Here is a 19,734-nt window from a genome sequence, read left to right on the forward strand (position 1 = left end):
TACCTTTATTATTTCTTTTCTTCTAATTATTTTGGATTTAGTTTGATTTTCATTTCTAGCTTCTTGAGATGGTTGTTTAAAATATCGATGATATATTAATATCTATTTTAATTTTAATATGTATTACTAGGTGGCTTTTAAAAAAAATCTAAAGCACTTTACATTTTCATCATCAATGAAGTTAAACATGTCTTCACATTACCATCAGCAATAGAATCATGTATCTTTTAAATCTTTTGCCAGTAAGATGGGTGTAAAGTGAAAATTTGCATTTTCCTAAATAGGTGATCTTAACACATTATGGTAAGTGCTAGGAATAATGATTGCTCAAAAAGTGGCACTTTGGCCCACTGTGGTCCTGGGAAGGCTCTTTGGAGGAGGTGATGCCAGAGCTAAGTTATAGACGAAGTCCAGAGGAATTTGTACTAGATGATCTCTGGGATACTTTCAGATTCCAAAATTCTAGGAATCTAGGTAGAGAATTATAAGATATGATAAAATTTGAGAATTATATGATCATGTATCACACTATCTGTCATCTTGAGCTCCTATAGCAAGTGGCCAAATTATCAAGAAACACAGAAGCCTGAAATGTTTGTTTTCTTTTATAGCAATGGAGGCATTCCTACACGGCTTCATATGACATCTATGATTTAAATAAAAGGTCAGTGACTTCTCCATAAAATCTATTAGGCTTTTCCACTGTAATTTTTTTTTAAAGGAAACCCCACTGTGAATTATTCTTTCGTTAATGTTGCCTTTTATCTTTTTTCTAGACAGCTGATTACTGAAGAGAGAATTCCAAACAACACACAGTGGATCACATGGTCACCAGTGGGTCATAAATTGGTTAGTGAGTCTCTCCTGTTGTCAGAAAAATACTGGCTCAAGTCTTTCATATACAGAAGCTATTATACTAACCCTGATACAAAGCAGACATCTTAGGAAGTCAGTATTGCACTGCAAAATATAGTGTTATTGCCCAAGAAAATATTTTACTAGTCTAACAGAATAAATGTAATTCCTGAAAGTATCTATAAAGAGTTGTTTATTCACTGGGAAAATGCTCATCAAACTCTTAAGTTCTTGTTATCCGTCATACTCAGATACTTTTTGACTTACACTTGTTTTCTGCAAGTTCTGTGACCTTCTGTGTCACTGTAGACATATCTTCATGTTCTGTGGTGCTAGGAGAATGTTAGAGGTTCAAAATAAGGTAAATAAGAAGATGGAATGTTCATCTGCAGTTGAACTTCTCTCTGCCAGAATTCAACTGCATCCCTCTCCTCACTCTCTCAAGAAAGAAATGTGAAAGTTTATATCATCCTATAGAAGTGGCCAGTCTCCTAGGTCTTCTCATACACTTTAGCATCCAAATAGTGGTAGTTTTGAGCTTCTTATTTTTAACATATTAAGAATGGTTTTAGAATTATTTTGGGATTGTAGTCTGTATACTTGTAATTTAAGAATGGGAGGGAAGGAGTAAATGACTATTTTGCTAGAATTGAATATCTTACTATGGTAATCATTATACTTGCATAGAGATGTGTTTTTAAAGCTCCAGGATAAAATACATTGCAACATAGTATTATTGATACCAATACTTCTTTCTTTTTTTATCTTTCTAGGCTTATGTTTGGAACAATGACATTTATGTTAAAGAGGAACCAAATTCATCAAGTCAGAGAATCACATGGACCGGGAAAGAAGATATAATATATAATGGAATAAATGACTGGGTTTATGAAGGTAGAGACTTCAAAGCTTTTTCAAATCAGAAAATCTATAAGCTTCTAAAAATAAACATTTCTTTAAAAACGGGAAAATTCAATGAGATTCAAAATAAGTTGCATTTTTTTTTTTCCCAAAATGTCATCAAATCTCTTTTAGAACTCATAGCACAAGATGTCTCATAGACCAAGAATTTCTTAACATTACCTACTTCTCCTCTGTCCTCATTGTTTCACAATACTCCTCTTGTCTTCGGTTTGTTGCTACAAAGGGCCTTTCTGTGTGAGTACCTTTTCTGGCTTTACTGGGGCATAAAAGGCTCCAGATTAACATCAGATGTTTCTCTAACCAGGCCTACATAACCCAGAAGTTACTAAGGGAAGCTAAATACCCCCACAATATTTAAAAGATGATAAGATACTGTCTACAGGTTGGATGGTAGAGGTGAATAAAATGCCTGTTTTATTGAGGATTTTATTTATCTCAATTTGGACAAGTTACAATTGCCTGTTTTTAAAGAAGAAAAAAATAGAAAGGCTGTGGAAAAGTGAGTAAAAAGTAAAACTAAAAAAAGTTAAAAAGGAATATTGTCTCTTTTAGGACAAAGAGTTTTAGATACTATTAGGAACACATTTTAAAAACTTAGAAAATATTAGAAAAACATTTTTCATGTCTATAGTTACCAAGATAAAATGCATTTTGAGGCTGTTCCAAACTGTTCACAAGGTTGCCTCATACTTGTTAGAAAGACTCATTTTTATTTCATCCTATTATTTCTTCTTCGTAGTTAAAAAAAAAAATAGTTTGTCTTTATGACTTAATTTTGGTTCTTACCCAGTCCAAATCAAGTTCAATTAATTGATAACATTATAGCAACAACAACAACAAAATCACATTAAAAGAAAGATAGATTTCCATGGCCTATAAATAAGTGTTTGATTAAAACTCGTAATGAAATTTACAAACACTAGTTACTTAGAGATTCTTTAACACTTGTTGGACAGCACGGCACAGCCTCTGGGATCATCACCAAGAAGTGCTTCTTCCCAAAACTGTGACCCTCCCTCAGAAACGTCTGGCCCTAGATAAAAACACTGCTAACACTTTCATTTTTTCTGAAGTAGACAATAGCCAGAGGGTTCTCGTTTTGCGTGTTTATGACTAAGCCACTCACATGCAGAAGAGTGGCTTCACTCACTGCTCCAGCTTGAGTTACTGCTCTCTAAAATCCTCAGTCCCTAGAGGGAAATTATTGCATAGTCAATTATGAAAAAAATATGTTCTGCATTCCAAATAACCACTACTTCAAAACATAGAATACTACCTGCTACCTGCTACCAAGTAATTTTATTTTTTTATTTTTTTTTTTTTTTTTTTTTTTTTTTTGTTGAGACAGAGTCTCACTTTGTTGCCCAGGCTAGAGTGAGTGCCGTGGCGTCAGCTTAGCTCACAGCAACCTCAGACTCCTCGGCTTAAGCGATCCTACTGCCTCAGCCTCCCGAGTAGCTGGGACTACAGGCATGCGCCACTATGCCCGGCTAATTTTTTCTATATAGATTTTTAGTTGTCCATATAATGTCTTTCTATTTTTAGTAGAGACGGGGTCTCGCTCAGGCTGGTCTCGAACTCCTGACCTTGAGCAATCCACCCGCCTCGGCCTCCCAGAGTGCTAGGATTACAGGCGTGAGCCACCGCGCCCGGCCTACCAAGTAATTTTAAAAACCAAAACCTTGCTCAGATTGTATTGATTTTGTGTAATTGCAGTTGTATTGTAGACTAGAATCACTGGGTAAAAGGTGCAAGGAATGAGATGTCAACTCAGTAGATGAAGAAATTCTTAGAGAAAACCTTGACTTGGGTTCTAGTTTTTATCTTAGGCAATTCACTCAATCTAGGCCTCAGTTTCCTTCTGTGAAATGAGCTATGAATAGACTTGCCCAGAGATCTTTGTGAAGACTAAATTAGATGTGTTTTGTAAATTCTAAATTGCTTCATAAACACACGTGAATAGATCAATGGTATAGATATGAAGCAGTTAAGGGAGCTTAGGCTGCCTAACCAGTTTCTGTTACTAGAAATGCTGAAACAGAGGCGGAAAGGGGCAGTATAGTGTGGAGATGAAAAGCATGAAGTCAAATTTGACACATCTGGGTTAAATTTTGATTCTATCAATCATTAGCCATGTGACCCTAGGCAATTGTTATCCTCTTTAGGCCTGCCTCACTTTGTTCATCAGTACAATGGTTTATTGTGAGGAGTACCTGAGATAATAGATGTCAATTGCTTATCAATGCTTGGCACATAGTTAATACTCATCAAATGTCTACTACTCATCACAATACTTATTACATTTTATTATTGTAATTTTTATTATTATTCTTAATATTAAAAATGAGTATTTGGAAGTAACTTGTAAAGAGGCATCAGGCCTCAGAAAAGTGATTGGAATACATGATTTCCTAACTCTAAGATTCTAGTTTCTATGCTTTTGCTTTACATTTACACTCACATGAGACTTGTGGAATAAATAGGAGTCTCTATCCAGTCAACTTGACTTCCATTCCCAGTTGGTGAAAGAGGTTTCAACATGTTAAGAGGCAGAGGTTGAATGTGTCATGAACAGACCCCGTAATAAACACAGGGAGGAGCTACCTTTGCCAAAAATTGAGAAGGAATCAAACAATCTACTAGAAAGCAAGATCTTTTCTCTCAATTTCCTCCCTCTTTGACCCTCTTTCTATACCCATCAGCATATACACCAGAGAAGGGTGTTAATCCAAGGGAGTTTTCAGCTTCTGGGCTGGGCAAGGAGATGTTTCTCAGTAAGGGGTCTCATGGAGTTCCTTGCCATTCTAAATCCATCCTTCCCACGCCTTGTTTGTGCCAAGAGTAGTAAACTCTGGGCACCATATTGGTTTGGTAGCCTGGAGCTACACACCACCCACCAGTACCCTGCGGGCTCAGTACAAACTGAGCCCAGTTGGGGAGAGTATGCTGGCATGTTGACTGTTTGAAAATTAGAAAGGAGAATCAGCCTCCTGTGTGAAATTTACTTTTAGTATGTTTTGAGGCATAAATTTAGAGGATTATAAGATAAAGAAAAAAATGTAGAGCTTATATTAAATATTGCATGCTAAAATATTCTAAAATGGTCCAACGGGTTACTTATTTTTACAATCCAGATATATCTTTAAAGATTTTATTTTTATTCATTTGTATTACTCTGATTTTGGAAGCCCAGCAAACGCAAAGTGGTTCATTAGTTGAACTCTACTGTAATTACTAAAGCTAATGAGAACAATATTTTGAATGCCAAAGCCAATTTATCAGCTACTTCTTGTAACAGAACAATTTATGTCTTTTTTCAGAGGAAATCTTCAGTGCCTACTCCGCTCTGTGGTGGTCTCCAAACGGCACTTTTTTAGCATATGCCCAATTTAACGACACAGAAGTCCCACTTATTGAATACTCCTTCTACTCTGATGAGTCATTGCAGTACCCAAAGACTGTACGGGTTCCATATCCAAAGGTCTGTGCTCCTATTCGTATAGTGGTTCTGTAATTTGATGGGAAGAGAATGGTTTCATTTAATCCCTTCCTGCTAATGAAAATATTGTCAGTCTCTCTTCAACAGCTTGCTGTGATTACTCTTGCTGAAGTCAACAGCATCTGGCAATTTTAAAGTATTTTTATTATCCCAGGAAAGAGTGTGATTTAAGGTTTTGTAATTTCTCCAAAAACTTTGAGGAATGACAAGCAGAAAAAAATGGGGAAAATGCTTTTGAAAGAGAAGGGGGAATGAAAATATTTGAATGGAGGAAAAGAGAGAGGCTGTAATTGAATCAGAAGCTCATCTCATTTGTAGAAGTTGGAATGTGCCCTAGATGAAGTTGAAAAGCCTGGTTATATATCAGATTGTATTACTAATTAACAGGATACATGACTAGTTTTAGTGGTTCTGTTATGGATTTGGCACTAATGTAAATTTCACAGGTCCTACATTTGGAATAATAGTGTCACGTCTTGGTTTTCAAAGCTGTTCTCCCCTCCAAGATGCATGTTTATTCAAACTGAAGAGCTTTGTTAAGCAGGGAAGCCAGGGAAGAGGGGGGTTTAAAAGGAAACTGGAGATTCTTCACTAGTACTGCAGTAATAGTGACCACAGTATAGGAAAATCAAGTAGTAAAGTGTTTTTGCTGTAAGCAGTTTGGAAAAAGGGATTTTTATTTTTACCAGCTCACTCAATTTGCTTTATGAAGAACTGCCATTTTAGGAAGACAGAGGAAGTTAAAAGAAAAAAAAGATCAGAGACTAAATATGGAGATGTGTTTTCAGTGGAATGTTATTTTTTGATGAGTGAAACTGGCAAAAAAAAAAAACCCATAAAATGTTCTCACTAAAAATATCATATTATTTCTAACTAATCTGTCAATTGAAGATCTATGTGTATATTTAAAAAGGTTTTATAGGTTCTGTCATAATATTGATTATAAAGCTCCAACATGGTGAACCTGAATTTGGCTTTCTAATTAGCATCATTGGCTCTTGGCTCAGGTAAACTGATTTTTTTGGTGGATCATGTCTTGAGCCCAAGGTGTTCTTCATGACTAACAGCCATCAAAGGCTTTTGGTCTTGTGGGGTCAGGGTATGTTTGCTAATAATAGAATTGATTTTAAGAGATTTATCCTTGCTTACACCAAGTACATAAATTATAAAGATAGAAACATTTATTACTTAAACAGAAGTGCTTTGGACCTTCAAGTTTTATATATATATATATCACACATATATATACACACACTGTATATATACATACACACACATACAAATATATATATCATGTTTCACTTTGAACATGAAAAGGTTGCATTTCATGATTGTCCCTTATGTTCACTTTATTTATATTAAATTGTTTGAATGCATCTGATTGTTATAATTCACAGCCATAATATAGACATTTTTGTGCAGTTTTGAATTTGTGCAATAATACTATATTTTTTTGTCAATACCAATTCTGTGGTTGTTTTTTTCCTAGGCAGGAGCTGAGAATCCAACTGTAAAGTTCTTTGTTGTAAATACAGACTCTCTCAGCTCAGCCACCAATGCAACTTCCATACAAATCACTGCTCCTGCTTCTGTGTTAATAGGGTAAGGCTCTTTTCCTGAACACTTGGGTTGTGAACAGTTTCACACTTTCTAGGAGCGAACTCTTCAAAAAGGAATGGCAGAATCAATCTCTGCCTCCAATTGTGTCACCTCGAAGACAGTCACTCCTTCCTTCATTCAGCAGCTCTTTGTTGAGCACCTGCGTCCTGTGTTCAGGCTGGGCACACCGCTGGTGATGGGGATGCACAATGGGCAGAGCACCAGCGACCCTGGTGTCTTAGAAGCTGGAGCTCAAATGGGGGGAGATGCGCAATAACCAGATAAGCAAAGGACAGTATAAAATGGCAGGTGGTGGCAAATGTGGTAAGGAAAACCCAAGCAGGGCAAAAGTGATGGGCCTGGTGGGAGGGTCAGGGAAGGCCTCTCTGACAAGATGACCTGGGAGTAGTGATGTGAAGAAAGGGAGGACTCTCCACATGGTGGCTGGGGCACAATACCTCCCAGAGGAAGAGCAAGTGCAAAGGCCCTGCAGAGGGGATGTGCTTGGGGCATTGGAGGAACCACAAAGAGGCCAGGGGGGCTGGAGCCTTTTGGGTGAAGAAGAGAGTGGAAAAGATAAGGTCAGATCCCACAGAGCTTTGTAACAGAGAAATGTAGGGAAACGGTGGGTTAAATTTGGGGATCCCCCAGGTCATCTTTTGCCGCAGGATGTTACTTGCTTAAATAATTCTTAGTGCTTTTAAATTCTGGCACGGAGTACCTTCAGGCCCTTGTTTATTTATCTTCCTGAAAAGAAGGCCCTATACTGGGTGCAATGTGTGCCTATCACGTAGCTCTTCATTCATTCATCCATTCATTCTTGTTACTTATGTTGATTTTGTTGTTTCTAGATAACAACTAGCAAGCAGTGAGCACTCACTACGTGCCAGATGCAGGACCTGACTTCAGGCTTTATCTTAAGACTCTTTAAAGTAGCTCTCTCTTTCCAACAACTATTACAATATACCCGTTTTACAGATAAGACAATGAGGCCTAGAGTTTAAGAAAATGACCACATAGGAGTCTGTATTCACACTTGACTTTCTGACTTGAAAGAAAGAGCTATTAAACACTCTTGCCGTATACCTCCCTCTGTGTGAATACAGCTGGTGCCCTCAGATTCCTGAAGGTACCATCAAAGGAGTATGGGGGTGTCCATTTTCTCTGGGGTTGCATTAACAGCATCAGGCCTGCCATGGGCGGTGCTCTGCATTTGGTAACTCATTGACTTGGGTAGAAATATCCATATTGACCTGTTCATTCTGGGGGAAAATTATTAATAAATTAAAAAAATATATTTTCCTGTGTTTGTCCCATGGTGTAAAAATTTACCCAAAGGCTTTTTAAATCTGCCCTTTGGTTCCGTCTGGGCACCTCTTCAGTCAACATTGATTGAGCAGCTTTTATTTATACTCCCAAGTGTCCGCAGGAAGCCTGTGCCCTTGTAGCGCTTGTCATCAGGTAGACAGTAGAAAACATTCTGATAAATGACCCCAAGAGTGCCATGATAGAGGTAATAAGCAACAGGATGGAGGCATTAGAGGAGGGGATCCAAGAAAGCCTTGCGCAGACCATGCAGACTGGGCAGGTGGGGTGCAGCAGGGCACGGTGGGGAGGAAGCGCGCTGGGGTGGGACACACAGAGCACGGGAACTGGCGGGGCCACCCAGGAAAGGAACAGCAGAGCCTGGCATGGCCTCTTGGTCTGGAACCAGTATCTGTCTGCAGGGAGGCTGAGACATGAGCGCCTGCTCTGAAAAATGGACTTTAGACCTCATCAAAGGTTTATAAACTTTTTAAGGACCCAGAAGCCTTTGTTCAAGTGAAATATAACAGAGAAGTAAGTGCAAGGCCAGAAAACAAAGGGAAGATTACTGCTCAGGTCGGGCAAACCAAGTCTAGCCCCTCCCCTCCCCCAGGAGCCTTGAGGGGCTCCAGAACACAGTCAGAACACCACTGTGAGGCACGGATGAGATAACTGAGGCTCAGAGAGGTAAAATCATTTGCTCAGGGTTACACAGCAAGTCATTATGAGAGCTGGGAACAGGACAGAGGCCTAGGCCTGCCAGACCAGAATATTTGAATAATTGAGTTAAAATGTACTGAGTGCTGCCTGCAGGCTGGGACTGTGCTGGGTGCTGCTCCTTGCGTCTCACTGATTCCCCGCAAGCGCCCCATGGTGTCATCTTCACGGCCATTTTACAGGTGAAGAGGCGAAGTGTTTCCCACTTAGAAATCACTTACCAAGGCACAGTGGTGAAGTGCTTGGCTTGGGAAACTTAAGCAATTCTCAGGACTTATTTTTGGCCCTATGCGAATTCAGCATTAAGTCTTTGTTCTTTGTAGTTCTCAAAGCTGCACTCATGGTGGGGATCCTCACTCACTGTGGATATTTTGTGTGGGATTTATGTTGCCAAAGAACCTTTTTTGGAAACGCCACAGGAACGTGTTGTCTAGGGAACTTAAAACATACCTCTGGTCTCCGTTAACACCAGTAAGTTTGCAATTTTTCTAAAACTAGACTCTAGACCCTCTCTGAGAATGTTCTAGTACATGGCGGTGCACCATTTTCTGGCTTCATGCAAAGAGCTAGCAGGGCCATGTCAGTCCAGCGAGTCCTGCCTGTTAGTAAACTGCCCGGCCCTTCGGCTGTTACCTGGTGACACGCTGGTTTCTGGAGTGGGAGGCCTGGCTGGAGCCAGCACCTCTCCTTCCTCTCCTGCCCGTGCTCCCCGGGTGAATTTTCCTGCGAGGCCATGTCCTTTGCCACAGAACTTCCAACAAGTGAAATCCTACAGGATGGAGCTGGTGTGTGATTTTGCTAGGAGTGAACAGCAGTGGGTAGAGATGGGTGGAAACACTGCCTCTCTGATAGTGAGAAGGACAGCGAGGCCACCTTTCTAACTACCCAGGCTTAAACTGGAACCAGGGCAAGTTCCCTGCCACCTTCCTTGATTTAGCACTAAGGTCGATCAGATCTGTGAAGCTGCAATTTGTGTTGACTCCTCATAATGGGAATTTGAGAGCTCAAAATATTTGAGAGAAGACAGCATATAATGTAAAATCATAATTCTCCTGTTTTATTTAGAGCAGTGCTTTCATTGCTGACTGAAATAAGAGAAGTTCCACAGGGTAAGGGCCGATCTTCTAACAGTATCTCCAGTGCCTAGCAGGGTATTTGGGATGTAGCAGGTGCGTCACCAATGTTTGTAGGATAAACTAATAGATAAGTGGATGGATGGATGGGTGGGTGGATGAGGTGGGTTATCCAGGGGACTTTGTGTGTGTGGAACAGGAGTTCACGCAGCCAGCACCAAGGATGACCTCCAAAATGACCTTGCATAGCAATCCCTCTTTTCTACCTCTTCCCAGCCATCTGCAGATTCTGCAGCCTGAAGCTAAAGGACTGGACAGGGAGGGCACGTGCTACTGAGGTGACCCCACCCACATCTGCTGCATGGCTCTGGGGGCTCATCACACCCAAATCATGACCTGCCCCACCCCTGTTCTCTCCACTTCTGAGGGACACATTAGAGAAAGACATGCTATGTCCCTTCTGAACAGTTGATGACCCCTGGTCTATAAAGCAGGGGCATTGGGGCCTGAGACTGTCACACAGGAGATAGATAGACTGGAGGCTAGTGACACGTGCAAGAAGGGAGGTGGACTAGGGCTCACGAGCCACCGGTGCTGCATCCCTCAGATCTGCTCCATCTCGCCCCACCCATTCCTCTCTGCAGCGATCTGTCAGCAACCGCAGGGCTGGCATCCCCATCAGAGTAGAGGGTGGCATGGAGCCCGCGGCCAGCCCTGGCAGTACGCCCACTTCTTCGGATGATTCACTGAATTAATCACTCCACGGTTGCAGTTGCTCTTAGTAGCATTTTTCCCTCCACTATTATATCTAGTTAGTAACATTTACACAAATTAAGGGAATTAATAGTACCCAACGGGTATTTATTAAACACCTGCTGTGTACAAGGCATTGTTTTAGGACAGGCAGCTACTTTGCAAGGGGATTCCCTGTAGCATGATTTTCAAAAGCCAGTGTCTTTCAATGCATTCAAATATGATTTGCTTTATAAAATTCAGTTTATACACAACTCTCTAGGAACAAATAAATTTCATTGAGTGAGGAATTTTATGCTGAAAAGAAGCAAGAAGGTGAAGCTAGCTAGCAATGTTTCCCAAAGGGGTGGGTGGAGGTTCTACAGAAGCAGTGAGTACAAACAGGAAGTTCAGCTGCCAACTGCTTGATTTGAATCCTGGCTTCAACGCTGTCCACTTGAGTGATGTTGAGCAAGTTACTTAACCTCCCTGCACTTACATTTCTTTGTTTGCAAAACGTGAACTACAGCAGTACCCACCTCATAGGGTGGTCATGAGCTTTATGTCAAGCACTTGGAATAGTTCCTGGTGCACAGCAGACTCCACATGGGTGTGAACACTTATTATGTCCAGAAATTACTCCATTGCTTTAGTATTAAAATTAGCCATATTCCCCTTGGAGTAGGCCAGTTCCAGAAGTTAGAAGAGATTGCTGGCTCAGTGTGTCTGTCCTGGGACAAGCAGTGCAGGCTCACAGGAGGGTCCCTCTTCCACCCTCCCCGACCATTACTTATTTGCCTGTCTGTTTCTGCAGAGTAAAATGAGCATGCAGTGTGCAAAGTGTAGATGGTAATCCTGCTTGTTAGCTTTTTCTGATCTGAAATGGGGACTTAAACTTTTCAGTAAAAAGTACAATTCCCTGTTAGTTTAAATCTTTTTCATGACTCTTAGACATCTCATCCTGGCATGATCTTGGCTCAGGGCTGTGATTGAACGTAAGTATGTTTATAAGAAAATTCAAAAATTACTGTCTATTCTGCTGGTGACCTGCCTTTGCTGAGCAGGCACTGGGTCCAGAGTACACCGTGGGCCACAGGGGAGGACAGAGGCAGTGCAGGGTCCAGGTTCTTTAGCCTTTGACCCAGAAATGGGCAGGGTAGACAGCTGATGCACGTGAGTTTCCTGGCCAACTTCCCAAATTCCGTTCCTCAGTGTTTTCAAATGGGGAAAAGTTGCTTTTATATTGCTGATTTCTGAACCTGGGGTATAATTTTTAACTTTTGGCAGGTGAAGCTGCTTAGTACTGGGTGACCTGGTCCTCATGGTAAAGAGTTTTCTTTCTCCATCACCTGCCCCTTCTCCCTACCAAACACTTTTGAAAAAGGGAAGGATATTTCTAGAGCCCAGGTTACTAATCTTTGCCCATGGAACCCTGGGATACTGTTGCAGGTGAGTGGAGAGGCTTTTTCCCCCTAAAGGGTGGTGCATACTTTTCATCAGATTTTCCAGACGGTGTCTGACCTAAAAAATAAGAACTACTGGTATAGAACGGGGTTAGCACACAAGAGCCGTGGCCAAATCCAGCCCACTGCCTGTTTTCATATAGTCCACATGTAAGAATGGTTTTTACATTTTTAAATGGTTGCAAAGAAAAAATCAAAAGAACAATAATATTTCATGACACATGAAAATTATGTGAAATACAAATTTTAGCTTTTCAGTGGAGCACAGCCACACTCATTTAAGTATGGTCTCTGGCTGCTCTCGTGCCAGGAAGGCAGAGTTGAGCAGTGTGGCAGAAACTGTGTGGACCACAAAGTTTCAACTATTTGCTATCAGTCTCTTACCTGAAAAGGTTTTCCAATCCCTGGTCTGGAAAACTAATTTCGAAAGGCTTCATTTTCCGTTGTTTTTCATTCTTCCATGCTCCTTACAAGGATTTATTGCCCGTCCTGGGTAAGATTTATTCGCCTTTCCATTTTCTCATTCAAGGCCTGTGCGTTCCACACATGCGGAAGAGTCAGGCCGGATGAGGCACCCTGGCTGCCAGGCACGCAGAGGGGCATTCCTGCTCTGGGACCCTGCAGCCTGGCGGTGTGTGATGGGCGCCAGAAGACGGGGGAGAGTGCCATGGAGGGGGTTTCCAAGAAGACATCGTGGACAGGGGACATTTAAGCTCAGACCTAAAGATGCTGGAGCACGGCAGTCATTCTAGACTGAGGACAAGGTTGAATAAAGAGGGGGCAGCAGGACACCTCGTGGGGTGTTGACGAGAGCACCGGCCACCCGGACTAGGTGGTGTAGGCTGCTACGAAGCGAGAAAAAGGGCTGCATGGAAGGAGGCCCTGTTTGTGGAAATGTGGCGCTCTGCGGCTGGGTGAAGGGGTTTGCTCTTTCAGTACCTGCACCCTGCCGTGGGGACAGCATGGAGGCCCTGGCATCACTGGGCGCATTAACACATTAAGTGTAGCCAGCTGTAAACGGGGGGGGGGGGGGGGGGGGGGAAGGAGGTGGGGTAAATAAAACCGTGAGGGGTTTAAAGTGCTTTATCCAGCACCTGACGCATCCCCAGTGCTCCGTAAATATTTGTCGTACCGCTCAGCATCTGTGAAGGGAGTGGAGACAGGAGTTGGTCTGTGGATCCCGCGGAACGACAGGGCTATTTAGGCCATGAAAGTCAAGAGAGGATTTTTTTTCCTTTCTTCGGGGCTGCATTCCACAGAAATGTAGCGAGTGTCTGTTTCGAGCCAGGCATTCTGCTAGTTCCTGGGGACACCGTGTGAATGTGGGCCCCGCCTCAAAGAGCTCGCAGTCAAGCAAGGAGAGCGGTGACACAAGGAGGGGCAGGCCCCGCCCCAGAAGGGACAAGCCAGGGAAGCCTGTTAGAGCATTGTGGGGCGGGGGCCAAGGGGGTGGGGAAGGTGTGGCCATCGGACAGGTGAGAGGAGGGGAACGAACAGAATCTGACCAAAGCAGCCAGGCCTTGGTCAGACATGGGAGAGGAGTGATGTATGAACAGTCGTTCAAAATCACCCTGGGGGAGGAGGGCGGGGGAAACAAAAAAATAAACTATCCAGAGCAAGTAATGCTGGGGAGGCTAGCAGAAAAGTAAATTATGAATTCCATGCATTTCACTATAAATCAGAAGGTGGTTCCAAAAAATTTTAAAGGTATGTGTTGGAGGAGGATGCACTGCCAGAAATATCTCTATTTATATAAATTTATGTTAAAATACCACAGGGTTTCTCAATTTCTTCACTTAGTTCATGTTTTGACTCTTGAGAAGTGTCTTTTTAGAATATAATTCTTTGATTTTCAAAGTTGTGGAGGTATGAGTCAATTTTTTTTTTAACCCATTTGAAAGTGAAGTTGAGAAAAAGGTCAGCTGTAATTTCACCCTAATAGGAAGAATTTTCTGGAGAAGCACGTCAAATTACCAGAAATACTCACATTTCAGCCCCCCAGTGTCCACGGCCTCACTGTGCTTTCCCTTAAGACAGGAGAAAGGAGACGGGAAAACATCACCTTTGACTCCCTGGCACCCGCAAAGGCCAAGTGGAGGGTTGATAAGCCTGAGCACGTGGTTTGAGTCACGTATGTTAAGCCACCCTAGGGTGTCGGTGCTGCTTTTCCTGGTGGATATATTTTAATTTCCACTCAAAATTAAATTGTACTTTAAGCTTTAAGAAAAGGTAAACTATTATGGTATTAAATGGTTTTATTAACCATTTAAAGTTCTACTTCATATTAAGATGGATTTCTTTTCACTGAGTAGAATGTCTGTTTTTACCAAGGCCTGGCAATAGTCATATTAATATTCTCTCTCCCTCTCCTTCTTTCCTTCCTTCCTTTCTCCCTTCCCTCCAGGGATCACTACTTGTGTGACGTGACATGGGTAACACCAGAAAGGATTTCTCTGCAGTGGCTCAGGAGGATTCAGAACTATTCGGTCATGGATATTTGTGACTATAATGAGTCCAATGGAAGATGGAATTGCTTAGTGGTAAGACCGAATTGTGAGGAGGAGGGTTCTGCTTCTAAAGCAACATGTGATTGGAGGGCTCTATACAGTCAGGGACAGCAGAGATTGGGAATCAGGAAATGAGGTTTGAGTCTTTCTTCTTCCTGATTGTGTGACCTGAGGCAGCAAGCCTTGGCTGTCAGATACCTGCCATCCCGTAGTGCTTCTATTCCACCCTCACTCCCCACTCACGCTGTTTTAGTTACGGACACTGTCCCTTGGGAAGGGGAGAGACAGTGGCTGGAAACCCAGGAGACAGAATCCGATGTCCATATTTAGAAAATCAAAGAGGACCAGCAGCTGCAAGGTCAAGGAACTGTGTTTGCATAGAGAACATATACGGGGTGGGGAATGACTGTCTGAGTACACGTCAGAAGAAACAAATATCAAGAGGCCACAGACCCATTACCATTACTGTGACTGTCTGTAAGCAGGAAACAGCTTTAAATAAGTACCAGTCTGAAAGGTTGCCAGCACTGAGGCCAATTCAGTGTTACTCCAACTTTGAGTTGCGGGGGAGTTTCTAGCCAGGAAACCACAGGGCCAGCCAGAGTGGGGCATCGAAGTTACAGCCCCTTTGGGAGCCAGCAGTCTCAGGAGGGGTAGAGCCTGGAAGAGGTTTTCTGGTATATGCCAAGGACACCATTGCAAGCCTCCTTTTCTGGTCACGGGCCCTGTGCTTACACATCTCCTCTCCCGGCTCCCATCTGGCTGGGCACAGGGCAGATTTGTGCCTCAGAGAGCTTGAGCTCCATGTATCTTGATTCACTTATTCATTTATTTATGCAACAAACCTTGAATGCCTATTATGTTCCAAGCTCTGTGCTAAGCTATGGATATTAAAAAATGAGTTAGACAACATGCCTGTCCCCAAAATGTTTCTGTTCTAGTAGGGAATACCATTATGAAAATAAATCCTAATAGCTGCCATTTACTGAACACTTGCAGTGTGCCAGGCACTGTGGAGACTGAGGGTCAACGAGTTTAAGGAGTTTGTTCAGGTCATAGGACACAGCCAGAACTCAAACTGCAAAACCCAGCTCTTGGCTTCCTGCCAATCAAGTCTCTATAATGTCAGGGTTGTGCCATGAAAGGGCTTAATCAAGAGGGAATGTAGGGCAAAAGAAGATGATCCCCTCTACTGGAGACAGGCACGTTGGCAAGGAGATGACATGGGAGCTATAGAGCAGTCTGGGATAAGTCGCGGGTGCTGGGCAAATAAACGCTAGAGGCCTCCACAGGTAGAGGGCTGTGCAAGGGCAGGCCATGGGAAGGGCTTGGGACATGCAGGGACTGTGAGTTGAGGGAAACACAGCGGGGGGGGGGGGGGGAGGGGACAGAGGCCAGAGGCCCAGGTGAAGGCTCGGATGCCATTCCAGGAGTGTGGACTTACCTTGTAAGAAGTGGGGAGCTGTTTGAAGGTTTTAAGTAGGAGAGTATCGTAATGAGATAGAACTGTCTGTTGCCACATGAGGTCAGCAGGGGACTAAGCAGGGTGGAGAGTAGACTGGAAGGAGAGAATAGCAGCCGGATCTCCAACAAGGAGGTGGTGGCAGCGGACCAAGGGAAACGTGCGAGGACACAGACGAAGGCAGTATCGGCGGAGATGGGCAGAGAAGTCAACCAACTAGGCCACAGAGGCAGAGGGAGGGGCCTGGGGAAAGTGCAGGCATCTAGAATGACCCCCAGGTCTCTGGCTTGGGTGAATAGGTGCCACTAACTAGGAGAAGAATGAAGGAGTAGAACAGGCTGATGCGATGGAGGAAAGAGAAGGAAATTCTCTTCAGTTCTGTGCATGTTGGATTTAAAACATGCTTCCTGGACAGAGCTCTCAGCAAGAGAGGTAAATGATCTATAACGTAATTACATGAAAAATATTAACATGAAGAAAAATATATGAATGGGTACTTTTCAAGTATTTTATTACAAGTACAATTTTGTTTCTGTTACCACAACTTATGGCTAAAGAATCGATTGTATCATCTACTTCTCTTTGAAATGCTGTCATTGAATCTTTCCCTTCCTAGGCACGGCAGCGCATTGAAACGAGTACTACCGGCTGGGTTGGAAGGGTAAGAGTTAAGACTTAACGGGATTTTATGGATGATGGGTCAGCTTCTCAGCTATTTAATATGTAGCTACTCCCAACTTGGGCTCTATGTGATTCGTTATTAATAGCAATATTAATTGACCTAGTTCTCAAAATATTTAAATGCTCCCTGTAGAGATATCTTTCCATGGAGAACATATAACATAAGCAGTTGGAAAAAGTAAAGGAACACGTGGAAAATCAAGAGCAGAGCAGACAAAACAAAACACATACTCTAGGCAAGTTGTAGCTGAATGGTGGCCAAGATATTGAATGTGCTTGTTGACCTCATCTTTGAAGTTATGTGCGTTAAAGGCAGAAAACACGGTTTCTGTCCCCAGCCTGCACAAATGCCTGCGGACATGTGACTACAACCCGCGGGCACTCAGCAGCAACCCCACCAGGCTCGCTGTGCACCTTTCTTAGGGGGAAATCATACTCATGTGGGTTCACACTTTATTAGGCAACCAGATGCAGAACTTTATCCAGGAAAGCATGGTGACCCTCAGAGACTCCTGCTTCTCCATCCTACTGCGTTAAGTACATAATGCGCAGAAGAACCAACCACATTGCTGCAAGACCATGGCATGAAGCGAGCCAATGAAAGAACTCCAGCTATCACGACAGCTCGCATAGAAGATGAGGAATAAATCTCACCTAATTTTTATGACCACTTCTATTAAGCTCCCTTTTCAAGGGAAACAAAGTGACTCAAAAAAATGTAAAGATTCCACATCTCTTGGGTGGTAGAGGTAAGGCGCCCAGTCCAGGAAGACGACCCTGTCCAGCTGGGCTCCGAGCTCCGGCAGCATTCACACGTCCTTTTTCTTCAGGCATTGATTGGGCAGAGGGGAGAGGTTTGCCAACATGAAAAGTGGTTTCCTCCATGGCAAGAGACATGCTACACTTCCTCACGACTCTTTGAAAAAAATATGTTTTTTCCTCTCTGTATTTAACCAGACAGATGCCACTTTTCACACATTTCTACTAGGCACAACTCCATCCAGGGGAAACAGGGAAATGTATTAAAAAGATAAGGCTGTGAACACAGGTCTAGAGAGGGGAATGTGTTTCGGAGCTCTGTAATGAGAACACCAAGTGTACCGCACGCCTCAGCTTGCTCCATAAATGAATTCGCTTTAAATCACTAAATAGAAGAGGGAAGCATTTTTCTTCTTTCCCAAAATGGGAGCTGATGAGAGAGGAAACATCGAGGGCGAAGTGTACCAACAATTTTAAAAGACCATCTCCTACCTGCTCTCAAATGTAGCTAGGAAATCGAAATCATAAAGTAACATATTCCTTTCAGGCTGGGGTAGACGCTCTTCTACTTAAACTGCGTTATGTTCTGAGTGTTATCTTTTATTGAACTGTAAACAAATGGAAATTTGGATCTATATTTCTATACAAATTTTTTTTTTTTGTAAATTATTGACCATGCTTAACACAATGAAAAGGCTTATGATGAAAATAACTATATAAATGTTTCTGTATGAAATATACAACAGACATTCCTTCTGGTATCTGGTCCAGAAATGGTTAAATACTGCCTGACTCTGACTTTCAAAAAGAAATATGTGTAAAAAAACGGGAAAGAAAAATGTCCCCAAATTCCAAACCACCTCCAACCTGAGACAGTCAAAAATAATGTCTGTTTCAAGAAAGCACATTGGAGACATTGAGGAAATTTACTCATTGAAACTGAAAGGTTAATGTTATTTTCCAGGCACTTAGAGCCAGACGTCATAGTTATCCTCCGTAGAGAGCAGGTGCCCCAAAGAACAGTAACCACTTCTATTTATTGAGTGTTCTCTATAAGCCTCTTTATGCGCATTCTCTTGTTTACTCCTCGCAAAATTTACCTGTGAGCTTGGTCTTTTTGTGCACATTTTATAGAAGGAATTTTCCTTTTCTAGTTTCATTCAGCAAGTAAATTGAAGCATGGATTTTTGAGCATAGGTGTTGGGGAGGACTTTCTAAAACTAAAGTTGGTACTGAGATGAGACTAATGTGCTTTAATGCTTTTTTTTATCTACTATTTTCTAGTTCAGGCCTTCAGAACCTCATTTTACCTCTGACGGTAACAGCTTCTACAAGATCATCAGCAATGAAGAGGGTTACAAACACATTTGCTATTTCCAAATAGAACAAGACGTGAGTATTCTTACATGATTTATTTCAGGTTGACCTTTTTTTTTTCCTTTTTTTGAAACTAACTTGAAGTGGAAATCATTTGGTAAAGTGGATCAGTGTGTGCAATCAGACTAATTCAGATTCCTCAGTGGTATATGTGGTAAGGTGGAATGGGCTGGGGAGTCCCAACAAGAAAACCCAAGGTTATTTGAATTTCTGATATAAATGATTTAATCTTCTGCTTAACTTTGATTAGAAGGAAAGTCTAATAAATCCCTTTTTTTAAAACCCCGTCAGGACTGCACATTTATTACAACAGGAGCTTGGGAAGTCATCGGGATAGAAGCTCTTACCAGCGATTATCTGTGAGCATCCTAATAATCGATGGGATATAAACCTGCTTGTCATAATCATGCCCTCTTTGCCCAGAAGTAGGGAAAAATCTCCTACAAATGAAGAGTAGTCTCTTTGGAATGTGTTCAATACTTTTTTCTTTTTAACATACGGAAGCCTTAATGATTTTCACATATGCTTAGCAGATTTGATACCATGCCACCAAGCAGCTCTACCTCTTGCTCTTACCTGCTTTACATTACAAGAGCTGAAGCCTCTTTTACTTGAACGTCGTCGTGGAACACTGAACTAGCAGTCGGGCATTTTGTAACATTTCAGCTGGCACGGATTTTTTGAAAGGCTTGGAAAGGCAATTTTATCTGTCCATGTCTCGGCCTTCCTCTTTGGAAAATGGAAAGCTTTGCAGAAGCTGTCAACTGCCACAAACGAGTTA

The 19,734-nt window shown here is 42.2% G+C and overlaps 1 protein-coding gene across 4 annotated transcripts in view; it reads left to right on the plus strand.

Moving 5' to 3' along the window:
* The window catches only part of DPP4 (dipeptidyl peptidase 4), an 81,476-nt gene that overhangs the window by 33,992 nt on the left and 27,750 nt on the right, over positions 1-19,734 (plus strand). For all 4 annotated transcript variants that reach the window (XM_069472046.1, XM_069472062.1, XM_069472052.1 and 1 more), the window contains exons 6-14: positions 612-664; positions 777-849; positions 1,629-1,749; positions 5,100-5,260; positions 6,768-6,880; positions 14,572-14,707; positions 16,753-16,797; positions 18,861-18,968; positions 19,245-19,312. In XM_069472046.1, the coding sequence (XP_069328147.1) occupies positions 612-664; positions 777-849; positions 1,629-1,749; positions 5,100-5,260; positions 6,768-6,880; positions 14,572-14,707; positions 16,753-16,797; positions 18,861-18,968; positions 19,245-19,312 (878 nt within the window). The remainder of the gene's footprint in view (positions 1-611; positions 665-776; positions 850-1,628; positions 1,750-5,099; positions 5,261-6,767; positions 6,881-14,571; positions 14,708-16,752; positions 16,798-18,860; positions 18,969-19,244; positions 19,313-19,734) is intronic.

This window comes from Eulemur rufifrons, chromosome 1, assembly GCF_041146395.1.
Source record: "Eulemur rufifrons isolate Redbay chromosome 1, OSU_ERuf_1, whole genome shotgun sequence".
Taxonomy (NCBI): Eukaryota; Metazoa; Chordata; class Mammalia; order Primates; family Lemuridae; genus Eulemur; species Eulemur rufifrons.